The sequence below is a fragment of the Coloeus monedula genome (genome assembly GCF_965178545.1).
Source record: "Coloeus monedula genome assembly, chromosome: Z".
In the NCBI taxonomy this organism is placed as follows: Eukaryota; Metazoa; Chordata; class Aves; order Passeriformes; family Corvidae; genus Coloeus; species Coloeus monedula.
In genome coordinates, this window is record NC_138822.1 from 6,612,446 (window position 1) to 6,630,845 (window position 18,400).

An 18,400-nucleotide genomic window follows, 5' to 3' on the forward strand; every position below is an offset into this window, starting at 1 on the left:
TGTAAAGGATCGATGGATGTCTGAGGGGATCTGGGGCTCCATACGAGAGATCCGGGGATGTGTGAACGACCGGGGTGTGTCTAAGGGGATCTGCGGGGACTGTAAGGCGCCAGGGGCGTGTAAGCGGGGTCCGGGGGTGTGTGAGGGACCGGGGCGTGTCTGAGGGGTCTCGGGGGTGCCCGAGCTCTGTGAGGCACCGCGCGGCTCCGCGCGCCCCCGCGCTCCTCTCGCGAGACGTGGCGGTGGCCGGCGGGGTTGTGCCAGGCGGGATCGCGGCGCGGCCCCCCCGCCCCTCCCAGCGCCGCCGCGGGGCGGATGCGGCGGGGCCGCCATAGTGCGGGCGGGAGGAGCCGCCGCCGCCCGGCCGGGGACGCGCTCCCGCCGCCCCCTCCGCCGCAGCCGGGAGCGGGCGGAGCTTGCGCGGCGCCGCCGGTTTTTTCCCCCCCGCATCCCTCCCGCCGCGCCAGCCGGGGAAGCGACCGCGCTCCTGCCTGGGCAGAGCGGGATCGGGCGAAGGGAGCGGAGGCACCGTCACCTGGCGCTGCGGCGGGGGCGGGGCGCGGCGCTGTGTCTGCGGCAGCCCCGGGGCGCTGCTCGGCCGCTTAAAGCAGCGGAGCCGCCGGCCGGGAGGGGCGTTCGGAGCATTGGCGGCCGCAGAGCGAGGGGAAGGCATGGAGGGCAAGGAGCTGGCGGCGGGGTCCGCGGGGGATGAGGGCTCCAAGGATGCGCTGGGCAAGCCGCTGGGTCCCACGCCGAGCCAGAGCCGCTTCCAGGTGGATCTGGTGGCCGAGGGGCCCCGCAAGTCGTGCGGGGACCTCGGCGTGGCGGGTAAGGGAGGCGAGGAAGCCAAAGGCAGGTTTCGGGTGAACTTCGTGGACCCGTCGGCCGGCGGCGAGAGCCCCGGCGAGCCCGGGGGAGGCAGCTCGGAGGGCGGCAATGTGAGCGGCGTCCAGAACGGCGGCGACACGGTGATGAGCGAGGGCAGCCTGCACTCCGGCGGGCACCACCACTACTACTATGACACCCATACCAACACCTACTACCTGCGTACCTTCGGCCACAACACCATGGACGCCGTGCCCCGCATCGACCACTACCGGCAGACGGCTGCCGACCTGGGCGAGAAGCTGCTCCGGCCCAGCCTGGCTGAGCTGCACGATGAGCTGGACAAGGTGAGAGCGGCCCCCGGTGTGCCCGGGCGCCGGGGGTGCGGCAGCTCCTCGGAGCGTCTCGGCAGAAAAGCTTAAAAAAAAAAAAAAAAAAAAAAAAAAAAAAAAAAAAAAAAAGCCAAAAGCTCGCCGAGCCTCGAGGAGGCGCAAACAGCGCGGGTGCATAGCTTGCCTCTCAGTTCTATTATTTTTTTTGTCTTCGTGACGCAGTGATATCCATCCCCCCCCACACACACGTGCTTTAGGGAGATGGTCCCCCAGTGCGAGAGGTATTCAGAGCCGTAGGTCTGTTTTCCCCGTCACCGAGCGGCAATCTCTTACAGGTTTTCCATTTCTAAATCGCCTCCAGCAGATAGGGTATTAATTCGGGGGCTTGCCATAGGAATTAGTCTGGGAAGGGGAGTGAAAACGTTCGGAAGAGACGCTAAAAAAAAAGTAAATAAATGAGGATGCGCTTGCTTTGGTGGCGGCCGGAGGTCTGTCTCCGCGACGCCGAGCCAGAGCCCGCTGGATCCGATGGGATCTGGATCGGATGCTGCTGGATCCGCACAGGCACAGAACCTGAGCGAGCCTTTTCAGGGCTGCTCGGTGGCCCCTGCGTCGCGGTCAAGGCTTGAAAAATTTTGGAGCTGTGCGTCTCAGGCTTTTTCTATTTTGGACTACGAGTCCGTGCGTTATTTGAGACGAGTTGACAGTCAGAGCCTTCTTTGAAATGCAGGCTGTCTTGGCTAAAAGACTAGCTTCAGCTGAACGTAGAATTAATTTCATGGGTTTGTTGTTTTTTTTATTTTTTTTTTTAGACCATCATCACTAAACGGTAGATAGACTAAGCTATTGCAGTGCTGTTTTCTCAGAGTTTCAAAATTGGTGTATAGCTGTGCTCAAAGCCTGTTTTCTAAGTGGGGTCTTTCTGCTGGGTTTAGGGGAATAAACACATGGGCCACGTTCCAGTGAAGTGAAGAACGTTTTGTTTCCAGAACTTCTTTTTCATCCCACCTTTCATTCCTTATAGATGGAGTTCTATCAGCAAATGTGTGCTCTTTCCAGATTTACTTGTTTCACACCGTTATTAGGCTGCTCAGTGCATCAGCATCTGTGGGGTTTGAGATTTTTTTAGGGGGGTGGTGGTGATTGTTTAAGTGTATTTTTTTTAACTGATTGTGGAATTGTTCCAGTAGAAATAACCGGTTGATGTATCGTAAAGATACTTGTTCGTGACATCTGAGATTAGATCTCAAATTCTAATTACTAACCATAACTACAAATTACTCCTGCCTTCCAGGTCCCCTTCTGATAGAGCTAAAAGATGATCTGTAGTCTGATCCTAAGTTAAGATGAAATCGAAATTGGCAATTACTGCCTTGTGCTTGGTTTTAGGTAAACTATAAATAAAACACACATGTGTGCTCGTAATATATGTGAAACCACGCTGATTTTCTGTCCTCCTGCCCCTCCAGATTTCTGACTCCTAGTCCATGGTGGGATGACCAGGTGTTGGATACTCAGCTTTGCAAGCAGAACATTGCTTGAATTTCTAAGGTTGACAGATAGCTTTTTCGGTGTGTTAATGTTGCAGCAGTCTGGAAAGCTCTTTGACATCATTAAGATATTTCAGTGCAGAATATATTCTGGAACTATAATTTCTAAAATTGTAATTTCTTTATTAAGAAATTCATGGCAAGCAATTTCTTTGTAGTCTGTGGCATAGAGGAGTGGTAGACAACCTAATTAGAGGATCATTATCAAAACAGTTTCATTGTGAGCAGTAATTAAGTCAAATTATTAATTTCTTAAATGTAATTAATCTGTCTGCAGTGTGAATAGATGTACGTGTGAAGATACTTCTTGTTTTAAAGTCATGTCCTGTCTGCTTGGGCTCTTCCTCCCATAAAATAAATATTGGGGATGGAATATGGAATTTTGATTGCATTTGATGTTAAGTAATAATTTTAAAGAAGGTCATGGTACAAGCTTCAGAATTTTAAGCTGAAGTTCAGTGGAGTAACTCGAGTGTTCTGTCACAGGATGTTTAATATCCGAAGCAGTTGAGGTGCTAGCAACTACTTAAGCTTCTATGAAGAAGAGAAGCCATTACTTTTGCTCCCAACTTAGCAAAAACACTTTCCAAGATAAAGCTGTGAACACAAAAGCTTTTAATAAGGGGTGTGTCTTGCATGGTAATAGCATCAGATACCTAACATTCCTCACAATTTCGGGAGTATGAAATACACCCTATCTGTTATTATGTACTTGGTTTGTGAACACAGAGTACCGATAACTTTTAAATCAAGATGGTGCAGTACTTTTATATGGAAGACGTTCTCAAAGCTGTTATGCTTTTTTCCCAGTGTTTTCAGGGAGCTTATTGTCTCCATTCTCAAAGTGACTTCAGTTCCTGCTGACTAGCAGGTCTCTACTTTGAACAATGCTGTGCATTTGAGAAGGTATTTTACTGACTTTTGGTAACTTGAAGAATTCACCTTGCTCTTCAGCTGTGTTTTTTTTAACCAATTTATCAAGTACAGCATGTCTCTGCAAGGCAGCTGGTACAAACACCCTCGTCTAGTACCCTTACATAAAGTTTGTGCTGTGTGAATACCTATTGTTGTGCCTCTGCTCTTGACCCACTGCATCAAGATTGGCAGTTACTTTGTGTAAAGAATGATGCAAAAGTGTTTACCAGCAGCATGGCTCGCTGCTTTGAATGCAGCTATTTTATCTGGCAGTTAGAGTTCGTGCTATTCTGTTTTATTTTAATAGGTAGATATAAATGTGAGGCAGTGTTGGAGCATTGTTGATGCTAGTGCCAATTATAGAACGGATTTTTTTTTTTTTTCCTTTAGCTTTGTTTAGAAGCTTCCTCTGTCTAACACTTCTGCCGATTCTGTTCTCACAGAAAAGCAGTGTTGGAAGAAGAGTTGACTTGAGGACGACACACAAACGTACTGGAGGGGTCCCGTTTCACAAGGGTTTGTCCTGCAGTCCTGGTGGGATAGATGTTTGTGTGGTCATTCCAGCAGTGGCTTTTCCTGTGTAGAAAAGGGATTGTTCTTGAAACTGTCGGTGAAAACACAGCTAGGTGATGCTGCAGTACTCTGAGGTGGATGAATTGCATAATACTGGTCTTGGTTGATCATATGAAATTCCAGGTGAGGGGTCCTGTCTTAGTATGTCATCAGCCGCAGATAGCTAAGGGGATCAAACTGTTCCTTGCGCATTTGGTATGTATTAATTTCTCTCTGCTTTAGAGAGATGAGAGAGAGAATTTGGTGATGTTGTTGCACTTGCTGTCTTTTAGATAAGGGGATTGTGTTGCAGGAGCTCTGGTCTCCAAAGATGTTGAGGTGAGAGGATGTTTATTAGAAAAAAAGTGGGAGGGAAATCAGCATACCATGACACGCAGGTTTTTGTTTTAGTGGCATCCCCTGCCCTCTTGAGGGGATCTGTCTTCCAACAATGGGAAGATGAAAAGTGTTCATGCTTTTCTTAATTTTTTTCTCTTGTCTTACAGTTTAGGAATATCTGTGTTGCCTGGGTCATCTACATCTGTACGTAAGGATACAGCCTGTAGGAGATAAACTGAGGAGCACAAAGGCATGTGCAGTTATCAGTGTCTTAATATCACTGACCTTACGGTTCTGACATGTGTATACTCTTATTCGGACCTGCACAGTGTAATCCACTGGAAACTGAGGATTTTTCTGTGTAGCATTGAGTTAATTGGGGAGCTTATTTTTTTCCTTAAGACTAAGTCTCGCTGTATACGAGTGGTGCTGATTTGATCTTTGTGCAGTCCCTCGCAGCTGTGGTGAGTGGATGCGGTGCGAACCAAGCCCTCTACCGGCAGCTCTGCTCTGTTGTTTGTTAAGTACTCACCAGGAGCACTAACAGGGTAAGGTACTGACATCAGAGGAAGATCCTTACACCACCTTCAACCCCCGGATCAAATTATAAATGAAAACAAAAAGAAATCCCAAGGTATTTAAAAACACAAGTGTTCTTTGCTTCCTCCCACAGAAAAATCTCTGCACCTGTCATCTGAATTTGGAGACAGGTGTAAGAAAAAAGGTATTACTGGTAGTCCTGATACAAATTGAGGGGTTTTTTTTGTTGTGTTTTTTTTTTACTCAAGTTGGATGACTATAATTGTTTTCATTTGTCTTTCTGGCTTTGTTAAGTATTTTCTCAAACATTGCCATTTTTCCTCTTATCTGATGACTTTAAATGCTTAATATAAGCACAGTGAAAAGGTCTGTGTATGGCACTGGTTTCTAACAAGAATGTAATCTGTCTTGAGAATGTAAAATAACTGCTGCACCTCTAATATTTGTTTGTTTCTATTTTTTTTTCAGTTCGTGGTTTATGTCTTCTTAGCCTGTAACGAAAGCAGAGCTCAGCTAAAGTTGTATAAAAGGCTAAAAGATGATTGTAGGGTATCAAGTTAGCTGACCCTGTTACATAAGGTGTGTCTTTAAAAGCACCTTCCTTCCCTCTCACAGAAGACTGAGACCCTCTTGCAGATAGTTTTTATTGCACCACCTTGCTGAATCTTGTTTACAGTCTGTTGATGTCTTCTTTCTTGAGCCCCTGTTATTTTTAATTTAAACTACATTTCCTTCTTGATGTCCTTCTTCTGTGAGCAGAATTTGAATCTTCTTTCTGAAGTTCACTGTACTAAAATAAAACAAGAGAAGCTCTCTTCGCCTTGGTCTCAGTGCTGTTGGATGTCCCAGAAGCCTATAATTGGTAGCTCTTCTTTCATCGCTTTTAAACAGCAGTGACCTTAATGCACCTGTATTCAGTGAGGCTTTACTTGCATCATGCAGAGGGATGTTTTTATTTCCGCCTGTGTCAAGAATCCTCTCTTTGCTTACCCTGACATCGCACTTAATCACAACCATTTTTATCAAGGAAAAAAAAATACAGTGCTCTGTATGCAGCAGTAAATAATAATAGTGATACAGGGCTTTTATTTTATCAAGACCTTGTATAATCGATATTTTTATGTTGCCTGGTGCTTGTATCTCTTGAATCTTTGTGGTTAATCTTCAGTCCAGAACACCTATGGAATGCTAACAAATGTGAACTGTCTTCAGCAAACTGCTAATATTGTTCTTACTACTTTTTTTTTTGTCATGTCCCAGAGAAGCTGGAAATTACGGAACCCTTAACAGTTTGCATAGCTCACAGCACGAGTGTGGACTGCTGCTGAAAGGGGTGAACTTTCTGGTTTTTTGTGAACTTTTTGCTGTCACAGATCTTGGTTGGATCTGATACGGGTCTGATGTGATTTACAGAAAGCCAACACCCCCTCAACTGCAAAATCTTGCACTGCATGTGGTGATTCAGTTCCCTGATCTGATGCTTAAGGGATCTCCACAGTCTTCTCACTGCACACAGGCATCAATAAAAACTTTTGAGTGGGCAGTCCTAATATATAGATATTTACTTACTTAAAAATTTTGTACGCATGTTCTACTGTACAAATACTGTGTATAGTACAAATTAGCACTTTCTTTGTTTTTTTTATTAACATAACAAAAAAAACATACTGGCACACTCCCAGTGGACTGTTTGAGAACTGGTTAAAGAGGAAGGTGCTGCAGAATTGATCTTCAGATTATTTTTTTTCCATTTTGGTACCGCACTTGATTAGACCTCAGATGATTTTCATTCTTGAAGAACATTCTTGCAAGGGAGGAGCTTGGCAAGATCAGTATCTTGGAGTAATTTAAACTAATGTATTACATCTTCTGTTGAATTCTTCAGATTTTTTCCTAAAGCCTCATATGATACTCTTTCATGAGCAACCACAAACCCATTTTCCCCACTTTTTGGTATAGGTAATATCAGTCACATGATGGTCATTTGTCACTACTAACAGTTTTTTTAAATACTTGACTTCAAATTGTTTGCCTTTCAGTATTTTGGAAGCTATACAGTTTTTGCAGCATAAGTGCATGAATGGTCTTTCATTTATTTATGCACTTTACCACACTGTTTATACCTGACAAACTTACTGAAATTTCATTTATGCATAAAAACTAACCTTGGATGTATTATCTGTGCCTTATAAGCTTACCTGATTTAAGGATAAGGTGATAAAAAGAGTAAAGAAATCCTGAAAAATTGAAATTAAAGTTCCATTTTAATAAGAAGGCTTATCTCTTACATCTTCATTTTGTTAGTTAACTTCCCTTCTTTGAATCAATTGCTCCTACTTCAGATGATTCAGTTGTTTGGGTTTTTTAAATTCAAAGAAAATAGCTGTGTCTGTTTCAGCTGTGAAGGAACTGTGATGCTAGATTAATGTTTCAGCTTGGTCTGACAGTCTACATGGCAGAGACTCCTAGGACTATTCTGAGTAATACTGCTTTTGAACTGTAAGCAGTCTGGCAACTTTGGCTGAAATGTGGTGTTGTGCCAGTGCAAGTGAGTGCTTTTCTGTGTGAGCGTACCAGCCCTGCTTAGTGGTGGCTCAGGGGCTGTGCTGTAGCTGTATTCACCACTTCAGAACATGGCATTAAAAATTCAGGCGGTACTTAAATTATTTTTTTAGGATTATTTCAATGGGCTTCTTAGTCTGTTGTAAGCCAACAGGTTAGATGTAGTTTTTCAGGGACTTACTACATTGGAACTAGACTTTTTATAGAAATGGGATGTTTTATTAAGGTTTTAGTATTGCTGTATAGGGTCATTTGCTCCTGTCTCCTACTTGAATAGAAAGTGCACCATGTTTTGCAGAAGTAGATGAAAACCGAAAGCTGTTAAGAGCAAGAATGCCTCAAATTAACCTTTTTTGTTGGGGGTGGAGAATAGAAGATGACTTGTGCTGGTTGTGGTGCTTGAAGTGTGCTGGTTTTGGCTGGAGTGGAATTACTTTCCTTCCCAGTAGCTGGTATGGGGCTCTGTTTTGGATTTGTGCTGGACACAGGGTTAGTAATTAAAAATGTTTTTGTTGTTGCTGAGCAGGACTTGCACAGAGCCAAGATATTTTCTGCTCCTCCTACATCCGTGCTGGTGAGGAGGCTGGGGGTGCATAGGAGGGTGGGAGGGGACACAGCCAGGACAGGTGACCCAAGGTGACCCAAGCTGACCCAAAAGATGTTCCAGCCATGTGACATCATGCTCAGTGTATAGTTGGAGAAGGAGGAAGGGGACATTGGGGGTGATGGTGTTTGTCTTCCCAAGTCACTGTTACATGCGATGGGACCCTGCTCTCCTGGAGATGGCTGACAGGGGTGTTCAGCCATGGGAAGCAGGGCATTAATTCCTTGTTTTGCTTTGGTTGTGTGTGTGTGGCTTTTGCTTTCCATGTTGAACTGTCTTCATCTGTGTCAATCTGTGAATTTTTACCCTTCCAGTTCTCTCCCCAGTCCCACTGGTAAAGGAACGAGCCAGTGGCTGCTTGGGCTGGGCTGCTGGGGTTGAGCTATGACTTGGAAATCTGATGTGTCCAAAACAACTTCTTGACAGGACTGAAATGGATTCTTTTTTGTACTTAATAGCAGAACAGTGTATTTCTTTGACTATACTTGAGTATGTAAAGCTTCTCTGCAGGAGGCTTGCTAATTGGATTTACTTCAGCTCTTACACAGTCAAGTGCTGCATCTGCTTCATCCTGGAGTGTATCAGGCTCATGTGTTTCAGATACTCATGTGAAAACTACCCGTGTTGAGAGCCTGGATCCACTTTCCTGTGAAGTGTGGTTTCTCCTTCCAGGACAATGGATGTCCAAAGGAATATTGCAGTTAATCCATAGTAAGGAATAATTACTTTGGTAAATCCTTCAGAGTGCAGTAGTGGTTCTAGAAGGGTCAGATGCATCAGTGCAGAAATGAAGGTGCATTCTTGAGCTGTGAAGTAGACTATAAATATTTCTTCCCCTTAAACTGAAGGGATTGGTTGCCCCTACACATGTGCAGAAAGTCATGCCTTCTGCTGACTGGATTAGTGGTGCAACCTTCTGTTAACCAGAACTGGAGAGACTGGAAAAGGGAGTTCAGGCTTCTTTAGGGAAGTTTGGTTTTTTGCAGGTTTGTTATGTTTTGTTTTTACAGTGGCAGACCACGTTAACTGTTCGTTGACAGGAGGGCCTGACTCTACCTACAGAATTTCTGAGACTGTAGACCATAAGCATTGTGAGTCTTCCACCCTGCAAAGCTACTGAACAGAGGCCTTTTCTCATTTGTTTCTAATTCTCATGATCAGCTTTCCCAGAGTTTTCATACCGTCCTGTGCTTATGGACGGATATATGAATCAAGATGTAAAGATGCGGGGAAGTTTATTTTGCAAAGTGCTTTCATTCTTTAAGTAATGTGTTTGGTTGGGGGGAAAAGCAAATATTATTTATATTTCTGATAGGATACTGCTCTTGCGTACCTGCAAATGTCAACAAAACTTCGCTGCTTTGTCACACAATAAAACTACTTCAAAGGGATGTAGCCTTCATGTAGGAAGCTTAGAGATTTGTCAAGAAAACTGTATGCATGTAAGACATTAAAGTAGTGCTAATCTTCATAAACAAATCTCCTATCTATCCTTTGTAAGTATACCACCTTGAAAGAAAGGATTTACTCCTAAGCTGAAATCAATTGCCTGAGTAAGTTTACTGATTAAGTCTTGCTAACTTTGTTAATACATCTTACTATGTGTAAGAGTTGGGAAGATGAGTGGATGATTATCCCTTTAAAAGAATTAAAGTTAAAATGGCTTTTTAAATTATTGTATGTACAACAGAGATATATATATATATATATATGCACACACACAAAACCCCACTGTTTACGGTTTCTGTGTTAAAAGCAGTGTGCAAAACAGAAGTACAAGCTGATGGCAGAGACACATAGCTAATCCTTCAGTTGACATGTTAATTGCAACTATAAATTTCTTCTGTTTAAAATTGCTCTGCTGTAATCACAGTACAACACTCTTTAATTTCAGCTTAAGATAACATTAATGTTCAGCGTTTGATGCAATCTCTTTTAAAATCTCTGGAAGTGGATGCCAAAGGCATTTGCTACTATATTTTAAATGTGTAATTGTAGAGAAGGTAATATAGTCAAGGCACTTAAATTTCGGTCTCTTGGCTGCAAACCTGCAAAGGATTTCCTTTGATTGAGGTGAGTAACCAATGATTGTAGCTGTTACTGTTTGGTTCCAAGGAATCCCAAGTTTTTAGAACTGACTGTGTTTTATCTGGGCAATTTATCTCCTGCTGTTCTAGGTAACTTCTGGATACCATTTAATAGCTTAGTTGGCTTTTTTAAGTTATGACTGTAAAGACACTGGAGTGGGAATTACAGCAAATTTGCTAATAGAATTTATAATTCATTCCTGTTTTATAATCAAGTAGTAAAGTAACTAATATGACAGCTGAAATTTCTGAACTGCTGTAAACAGCAATGACTAGTCATTGTTCCCTAATAGTACTCATTTTTTTAGTTTATTCTTTTAAAAAAAATGCTAAGAAGGTGTTTAGGCAGACCAGGATGTCTTGAACATGTCTTTGTGCCATGTTTTCTTTTTATGTGCTACCTGACTGGGGTTTTTTTCCCCACTGGGAGCAATACTAATCAGTCAAGCTTCCCACCTAACTCCTGAAAAACCTGAGCACCTGAATCTGTTCTAACTTGGTAAACTGTTTTTAACTAATGAATAATCAGAAGTGTGTCAGCTGTTCCAGATGTTCTGTGAAAGATACTGGCTTTCTGAGTAGCAGCTTCTAAGTGAGGGCTAACTCTGCTTGAAGTACCAAAGATTCAGGCTGTTACATCTGCTTGTAAGATGTAAATTAGTGATGTAATAAAGATGCAGAAAGTCATAGCCTGCTCTCAGTTTTAGAATTTACACTTCCATTGCTCTGTCAACAGAATTACACCAATTGCAAAGCATTAATTGAGAGTTGTACATACTTTTTCTTAGTTTCCATGCCTGTCACCATCCTTACTCCAGCAGAGGAGGACTAGTTTACAAAATACTGTCCAGCCTGTTCTTAAGAGAGTGTTACGTACAGTAAGATATTTTAAAAGTCATTACCTATGGTACTTCCTCCCTCTAGAGTTGTTTCCCTTACAGGAAAAAACCACTTGAAAAATGTCAGACTTGGCGGAGGTGTTTTCCAGGTTCAGTATTAAAAACTCACTGTGATTCATAGTTCATAAGCAAAGTTAGAAATAGCATCCCAGCCTCTCTTGAGTAGTGGTTTTCTGAAAAAACGGTTACAAACAGTAGTCAGTGTCACCAGCTTAAGTCAATGATGGGTGAAAACTTATTTTTCTGCCTGTGTATTTAAGCACTGAAATACTCTGGAATCTCAGGCAACCAAATTCAAGGCTTTTCTTGATAAAGGGTTTATCATAAGTCTGACTGGTGTCCCTGGACAGCAATATGCTTAAAGCCATTCAGTAGAGATTTAGGTGTTTTGGAAAGGAAGCTCAGTCCTCTTGATCTCTTACACAACTGTGTAGATAAAAGCATTAAAAGATAAAAACAGCTTATCAAACTGACCCGTAGGCAAAAACTGGGAATTTTATGGCTGTAAACATCAACATACTGCAAAAGTAATGTTTAGAAAACAGATATATTTGATACGGCTTGGTGTCCTTCAGACAACACTTAATACCTAGCTTATTATTCATTATCAGACAGCATCCCACTTGTACCAGTACAGACTATTTTCAAAAGTTCTGTTATATCAGAGGTAAGCATAGCAGCAGGATTATTCTGTGCGGTTATTATGCATGAAATACATCTAGCACTTCTAAAATCTTTCATTCAGCTCCTTAGAAGTGTCACAGTGGGTAGGAGCAAGAGTCTGAAAGTTCATTTGCTCTTTCAAGAAAAAGATCTTATGTAGCATTAAAAATCCTTTGATGTGTTAGCATCATTTGAGGCAAAATGTTTAATAATCCTTATGTAACTTGATAACTTTCTTTATTCTGTCATTTTTACTTTATATGTGCTCTGGCTAAAGTATCCTTTAATTAGAAAAGCAAAAAAACCCCATATGTTCATAAGCTCTTTTTCCATGTATGTTTTGAGCTGTGTTAATTCTGAAAAGAACAGGTTTTGTAGCCATAGTCTTAATAATGTGCAGGTCTGGAGTTGGGATATTTGAGAGTGTAATCTCTCCAAGTAAGGATTCTTCTTCTGTTAACAGAGACAGCTGGCATGCTACATCTGGATCAATATATTTTACTGCTTGTTTCCTTCCACAGTAAGGAACATCTTAAAATGGCAATGCCTACAAACCTTTGGGACATGGAAACAGGAAATTGTGATGGTAAGGGGTAGTGAACAGGTTGGCAGTAGTGCTGTGAGCCACAGTGAAGGACTGCAGAAGATCTGTGAGAATCTCTCACTCTTGTGTAGAGGGAATTCCTGTGAACATCTCCAGCCTCAGACCTCCTGCTCCTGAGGCTTTGGCTGGTGAGGACATAGACCTGTTAACCCATAGAATTGTTCTCTCAGTACTTTTTGAGCAAAGATGGTTCTCAGGTGGCTTCCTTTTTTTTTTTTTTTTTTTTTTTTTGTTCTTTGACAAGATGAATCTATTGAGAGATAGAGAATGAGAGAACTTTTCTCAGTATCAGAACACAGGTACAAAGCAGTTTTAAATGTAAGCAGCTTGATTAAATGTAGTAGAAGGCCATTTTTATATTTCCTTGCAGAAGGGGTAGCTTGAAAAGATGAGACTCTTGATTTTGTTCAGCACTATGATAGCATAAATACTGAAACCAGCTTCAGTACTGTATCCTGTCAAGATGAGAAGAAGCTGCTGCTGTGGAGCCTTTCTAGGGAGTTTGTGTGAGAATTACATGGCATGTGCTAAACCTGTAACTAATCAAACTTGAGAAATGGAAAAAGCAGTTAAATGCTGTAGCTGGAGTTGCTTCTCTGGCCTCCTGTTTTTGCACAGGACTAATAGCAATGGGAGGGATTAGCTAAAGAAGTCAGTGGCTGCTTGGAACACACCGAATCAGGCTGTTCACAGTGATAGCAGTCTGCCTGGAGATCCAGCAGATAGTCTTACATACAAACTTGTTGGTGGTCCTGCCCTTTACTTGTGGCTTCCAAGTTGTGATTCTTGAAAAGAAGCAAGACATAATGTGTGTATATTCTGGTACTACCTCATACAGTTCAACACAGCCCAAGTATGTCATCATTAAGATGGGATATAGATAAGTTCACCACAAAAAAAAAAAATGCTGCATGACATGTACCACTATCAAGAACTCTTAAATAAAGCAGTTTTTAGTGAACTTTTTGATGCACTGGTGTATTACAGGCTTTGTGTGAAAAATCTCAGATCTCCTCTAGCAAAATACCAAGTATTTTCTCATTACTAATCTACTTCTAGTAGATGTGGAAGGCCATTCACAGTTGCCACAAATAATTTATTGTTACGATCCAGCACTGGAGATGAAATAGTAGATTATCTGTATTTTTCAGATACTGTGATACAGCAATGCAAAGTTCTGTGTAGGAGCAGAAATTAACTGTTTCTTCTCTGAAGTCCTCTCAGTGTATCATAGAATTGTCACCTTGTAAACACAATCTTATTTTTCCTTTAACAGCATAAGTGAACGCCATGACTGAGTATTTTTGGACTGATTATCTAAAAGTTGCGTTAATAAGACCATTTCTGATCTGAAATGCTAAACCTCCTTTTCTTTCCCCTTTTGTTACACCCCCTCCAAATCCACAGTATGTTAGTGTTTTTTACTGTTTATGAAGATCTTATCGTACATGTATTGGCTGTTCTAAAATAGTGCTAGTGCAGTTTTTTCCATTCAGTGTCTGACTTGAGTAGAAGCATTGTTTCCTCATGAACATGAGCATGAAAAATACTACGCCTGCTAGATTTACAGCTGGGACCACAGTGGTGCTTTCTTAATACCGCCTTAGAGGGCTGAACTTGGAACCTTCTGGAGTGAAATTCTTTTGTGCCCACACTCTGCAATATCTGTTCTCAGTGGTGCTTTATTGGGCACCCACCAGCACTAATAACCAGAAATAACCTTTCAGTTATTACATTTTGCTTGTGCCTAAAAATATTTTCCTAAGAAATATTGCACAGTGTGGAGAGACGAGACATACAGAACAAAACTTTCCTGTGTTCACAGTGTGCGTATCTTGGAGCTGATCTGGTAACTGATAATTCAGAATAACCAGTTGTGAGCCATTATCTCCTCCCCAGAACACAACAGGCTGAGCTATGGGCATGTTTGAGCACTACAGTAAAATGTGTAGCTGCCACACGGTGGTTGAGGTTTTGAAGTGACTTTTGGGGGGATCACCTTGTTGATTTGTGCAGGTTTTACCAATACGTGGCCAGCCATGCTCACATGATGAAGTATGTGATCCTTTTTAGTCTAGATACTAAGTATTTCTCCGCCTTCTTATAAAAGCTGAACTTGCAGCAAACAAACTCCAAGCTTGTTTTAAAAAAAAAAGCATTAACCACTTTAGTCACATTTCACTATTTTAAGATATGAAGATACAGATTCCTCCTAACCTTCCTTGACCCTCTCTGACCAGTCTTCTCAGAGAACAATTCTGTTATATCTTACTACAGACATGATGCTTGTTGTTGCAATAGCAGAAATTGTTATCTAATGTTGGCAAGATTTTTTGGCCAAAGCTTAAAAATTGCTTAGATAGTTTGAATGTGGTTCCCTTTATGTAATAGTTTAAAATAGAGTTTATTGCAAGTATAATGTGATGGTTTTCCGTGAGAAATAAGAATGGGTTTTATATGAAGAAGCAGTAAGTGATTATACTGTCCCATACTTGATTGGAGGTTTAGGCATAGTTGTAAACATGTTTATAATCTGCCCCTTGTTTTAATGCATCTTTTTTTCTCTTTGTTTCCTCCCCACTTCTGAAAGAAGTCATAACGGGAGACATGAACGCTTAGAAGGATTTTTACATTTTATTTTGCTCTTCTAAGCTATTGGAGCAGGTGGTAGTCTCATCCTCTTCTGGCATGAGCCTCAGGTTTGAGTAGGAGATGTTTCCTTAGTTCTTGCTTAGGCAGATAGCATTTCTCAAATGTAGCAACATTGTAATTATCTTTTTTTTGATCCTCACTGTTATTCTTACCACTCTAAATGACCATGCGCCACTACTACTTGGTTTGACTTGAGTGCCTGAATACAAATAATAAGCAATCAAAAGATTCATCTGGTCAAAGGCTGTGCAAATCTAAGAATTATAGCCATTAGTTCTATCCAGGAAAGCTGCAGTTCAGGGTCCTGGTTAGGTTTCTATTTGGGTTTAGTGTATATAACACAGTGTATAATGTATATACACACATGCATGCAAGAAGATATATGTAACACATAGATGCTTTTTTTATTTCTTTTTTTTTCTTAATTGTAATCCCTCCTGGAGACAATAAAATGTGCTCTTAAAGGGAGTTAACTGTTAAAGGTAATGATCTGGAAACTGATCATGATTTTGTCTAACAGTGGAAGGCTTGTGCCTTACAGGATCACCAGATCTGTTGCAGGTGTATCTGTTTCTATGAGAATTTCATAATTCAGCATCAGTGAGAGAAGCACTGATGTGAATCTGTGCTATTGACCTTTGGATAAGGTTGACATAGTCTGTTTTTTAAAAAATCTGCTATGTATGTTTACTGCTGATTATAAGAGGATGTGGATGACACCATAATTGATGGGTGTAGAAACATTTCTTCTGACCTATGTGCTGAGGCTGTAGCTGGTATTAATGTATCAAGGGTAGAAAGAATTTGGTAAAAATACCTCACCCTAATCTTTCTGAGTCTTTCCCTGCATATACTTGAAAGCATTATTTGTGTCCACTCTATTTTGTGTCTTACTTAGGAAATGTGGGTTTTGCCCTTTACCTCTTTGGGATTGAACCTGTAATTGTTTAAATGTTTTCTAAGCCCTCTGGGATGCAGCCTGCTTCCCAAGATGCTGCTTGAGCTGGTTTGTTGAATGGTGTTCAGGATCTTTCTAGTGTATCCATTCTTAGTACTTGTTGCCTTGGATAAACTAACATACTTAGCGTAGAGTGCTTCTTGCTTTCTTACAGCAAGTGTAGGAAATGTTTGAGTTTAAATGTCCTGGTGTTTGCCTGCTTGTCAAAACAAGACTGCCTTTTAAGCAAACATATGTGTGCGTATACACATATAATTTCAATTTATTTTTAAAGTTGAGATTTTTTGCATTTTTGAAGTTGAGGGTTGAATTGTAAATAAAAGACACAAGTTGGCCTTTGTCCATGGGGCTGATGTTTTCTCCATCTGTCATCCTTCCCATTTAAATGGGGAACAGTGTTTGGGAAGAGACTTCTCTTCCCACCTTTTTCCTGAAATGCCAATCTCCCATCCTTCTTTCTGGCAGCATCACCTTGCAAAGAGTAGTAGAATAGCTTTCAGGGAAATTAATAATTTATTTCCTGAAAAATTGATCAAATGACAGCTAAGTCTGAACTACAGGAAGTGCTTCAGCAGAGACCAGTAACTTGCAGTAGAACAGTCTTTGCTTTCAGGTTAAGAAGTAAAATTTCTTGTGCATTTGAAATCTGACAGCTCTTTTTCTGCAGACCAGGTGTTTGATTTTTTTTTTTTTTTAGGGATATAGAACTAATTCTTGAAATACTTACCACACTGGCTGCTGACAGTTTGCTCTTGTAAGTTTGTTTTTCATTCCATGAAATCTGAGATGTGCGTGATGCAGGGGACATAGAGGAGCAGCTCAAAACTTCTGCTGTGTCATTCTTTTAATTTTTCTGTTTACACAAGGAGATGGAGGGTTTTTTACAACATGCCCGTTCTGCTCTGTCAGTCACACAAAAAACAAACTTTGTGTTTTCCAAGGAACCCTTTGAGGATGGCTACGCAAATGGTGAGGAAGGCACACCGGCTGGGGATGCAGCTGCTGCTTACACACCTGACAGCAAAGGGGTGGTCAAGTTTGGCTGGATAAAAGGTGTACTGGTAAGTTTGATATATGATTCTTCCGTGTCTTACAGATGATGATACATTCTTGCAGATCTTTCCAACTACCTTGTTTTTTGACTGGCATTGTGATGATGCAGTATGAGAGGTGTGATAAATGCCATAATTTTAGGAAGGGTTTCTCCTATTTCAACTGAATTTTAAGAAAATAAATATTTCAGGGCTTCAAGTTCTTAAGGATTTATGGTTTCTTAGCACAGGTTTTGAGAGTTTTTAAGTTGCATGATTTCCAAGAAGGAAAAAGATCATGTAGTAGAAAAATAAGTAGTTTACTTCTGTGGTTTGGCGAGGTCCTTATCTCCTTTTTTGTAAGATTGATACCTTACTCTTTAGGTAAGAGAGAGACCCTAGATCTGTATGTGGTCTCTCCTGTCTAAATTCTATACAATGCAAACTCTATTTCTGTTGAAATCTAAGAGTTTTAAATAAAAGGATTTAAAAAAAAATGCCCACCTCTCCATCCTGTTATTGTGCAGCTGTGTTGTAAGATACAAAAGTTACAGAAATGGAAAGTTGCAGCAGTTGTTTTGTTATTTTAAAAAAAATAAGTTATTTAGTAGGGCATTACTTTAGTGCAATTTTTTGGATAGATTTGTGGGAGATAGAAACAGGGGTTGTAGACCTCACAGTCATCAAAGACCTCTGTCTACCTCTATCTTAAGTCACATATTCTGTAGTATGAATTTTGGATCCTAAAGATTAGAGTCTAAGTTATTATTATTGTTTGGCCAAGACATACTGCAAGTTTCACATATCGAAGTACTCTCATCTGTTTAACTTAGTCATATTTAAGTTCCCTTTTTTTTTAAATCAAACTTAAACTTGTATAATATGTCCTGTTCTTGTGAAATAATTTTAAAAATGGTGAGAAAAGACAGCAAGATAATTTCAAGAACATTAAAAACTGAAATGAAGAATTAGTGAAAATTAGTGAAGATGCAAGAACTAATCTATGTGAAATTTCTGTTTTATCTTAGGTACGATGTATGTTAAATATTTGGGGTGTGATGCTCTTCATCAGACTGTCATGGATTGTAGGACAAGCTGGGATAGGTATGGCTACTAAATCTGTAATTTTATTTCAGTAAATTTCAAGTGTGGTCCACAAGAGGTGTTGATCCTGAGCTTACACTTCAAACAGGAATAGGAGTTTACCTTAATATTGCCAATTTTCATGGTAATTTACCAGTATCAAAAACTTCAACCAGCTACTTAGACTTTCACATTTAGGTATGA

At 41.0% G+C, this 18,400-nt stretch overlaps 1 protein-coding gene across 1 annotated transcript in view; it reads left to right on the forward strand.

Annotated features, from left to right (window-relative positions):
* The first annotated feature begins 355 nt into the window (after positions 1-355).
* The window catches only part of SLC12A2 (solute carrier family 12 member 2), a 55,263-nt gene continuing 37,218 nt past the window's right edge, over positions 356-18,400 (forward strand). The window contains exons 1-3 of the mRNA XM_082300980.1: positions 356-1,172; positions 17,024-17,143; positions 18,142-18,217. Of these exons, the coding sequence (XP_082157106.1) occupies positions 672-1,172; positions 17,024-17,143; positions 18,142-18,217 (697 nt within the window). The 5' untranslated portion in view covers positions 356-671. The remainder of the gene's footprint in view (positions 1,173-17,023; positions 17,144-18,141; positions 18,218-18,400) is intronic.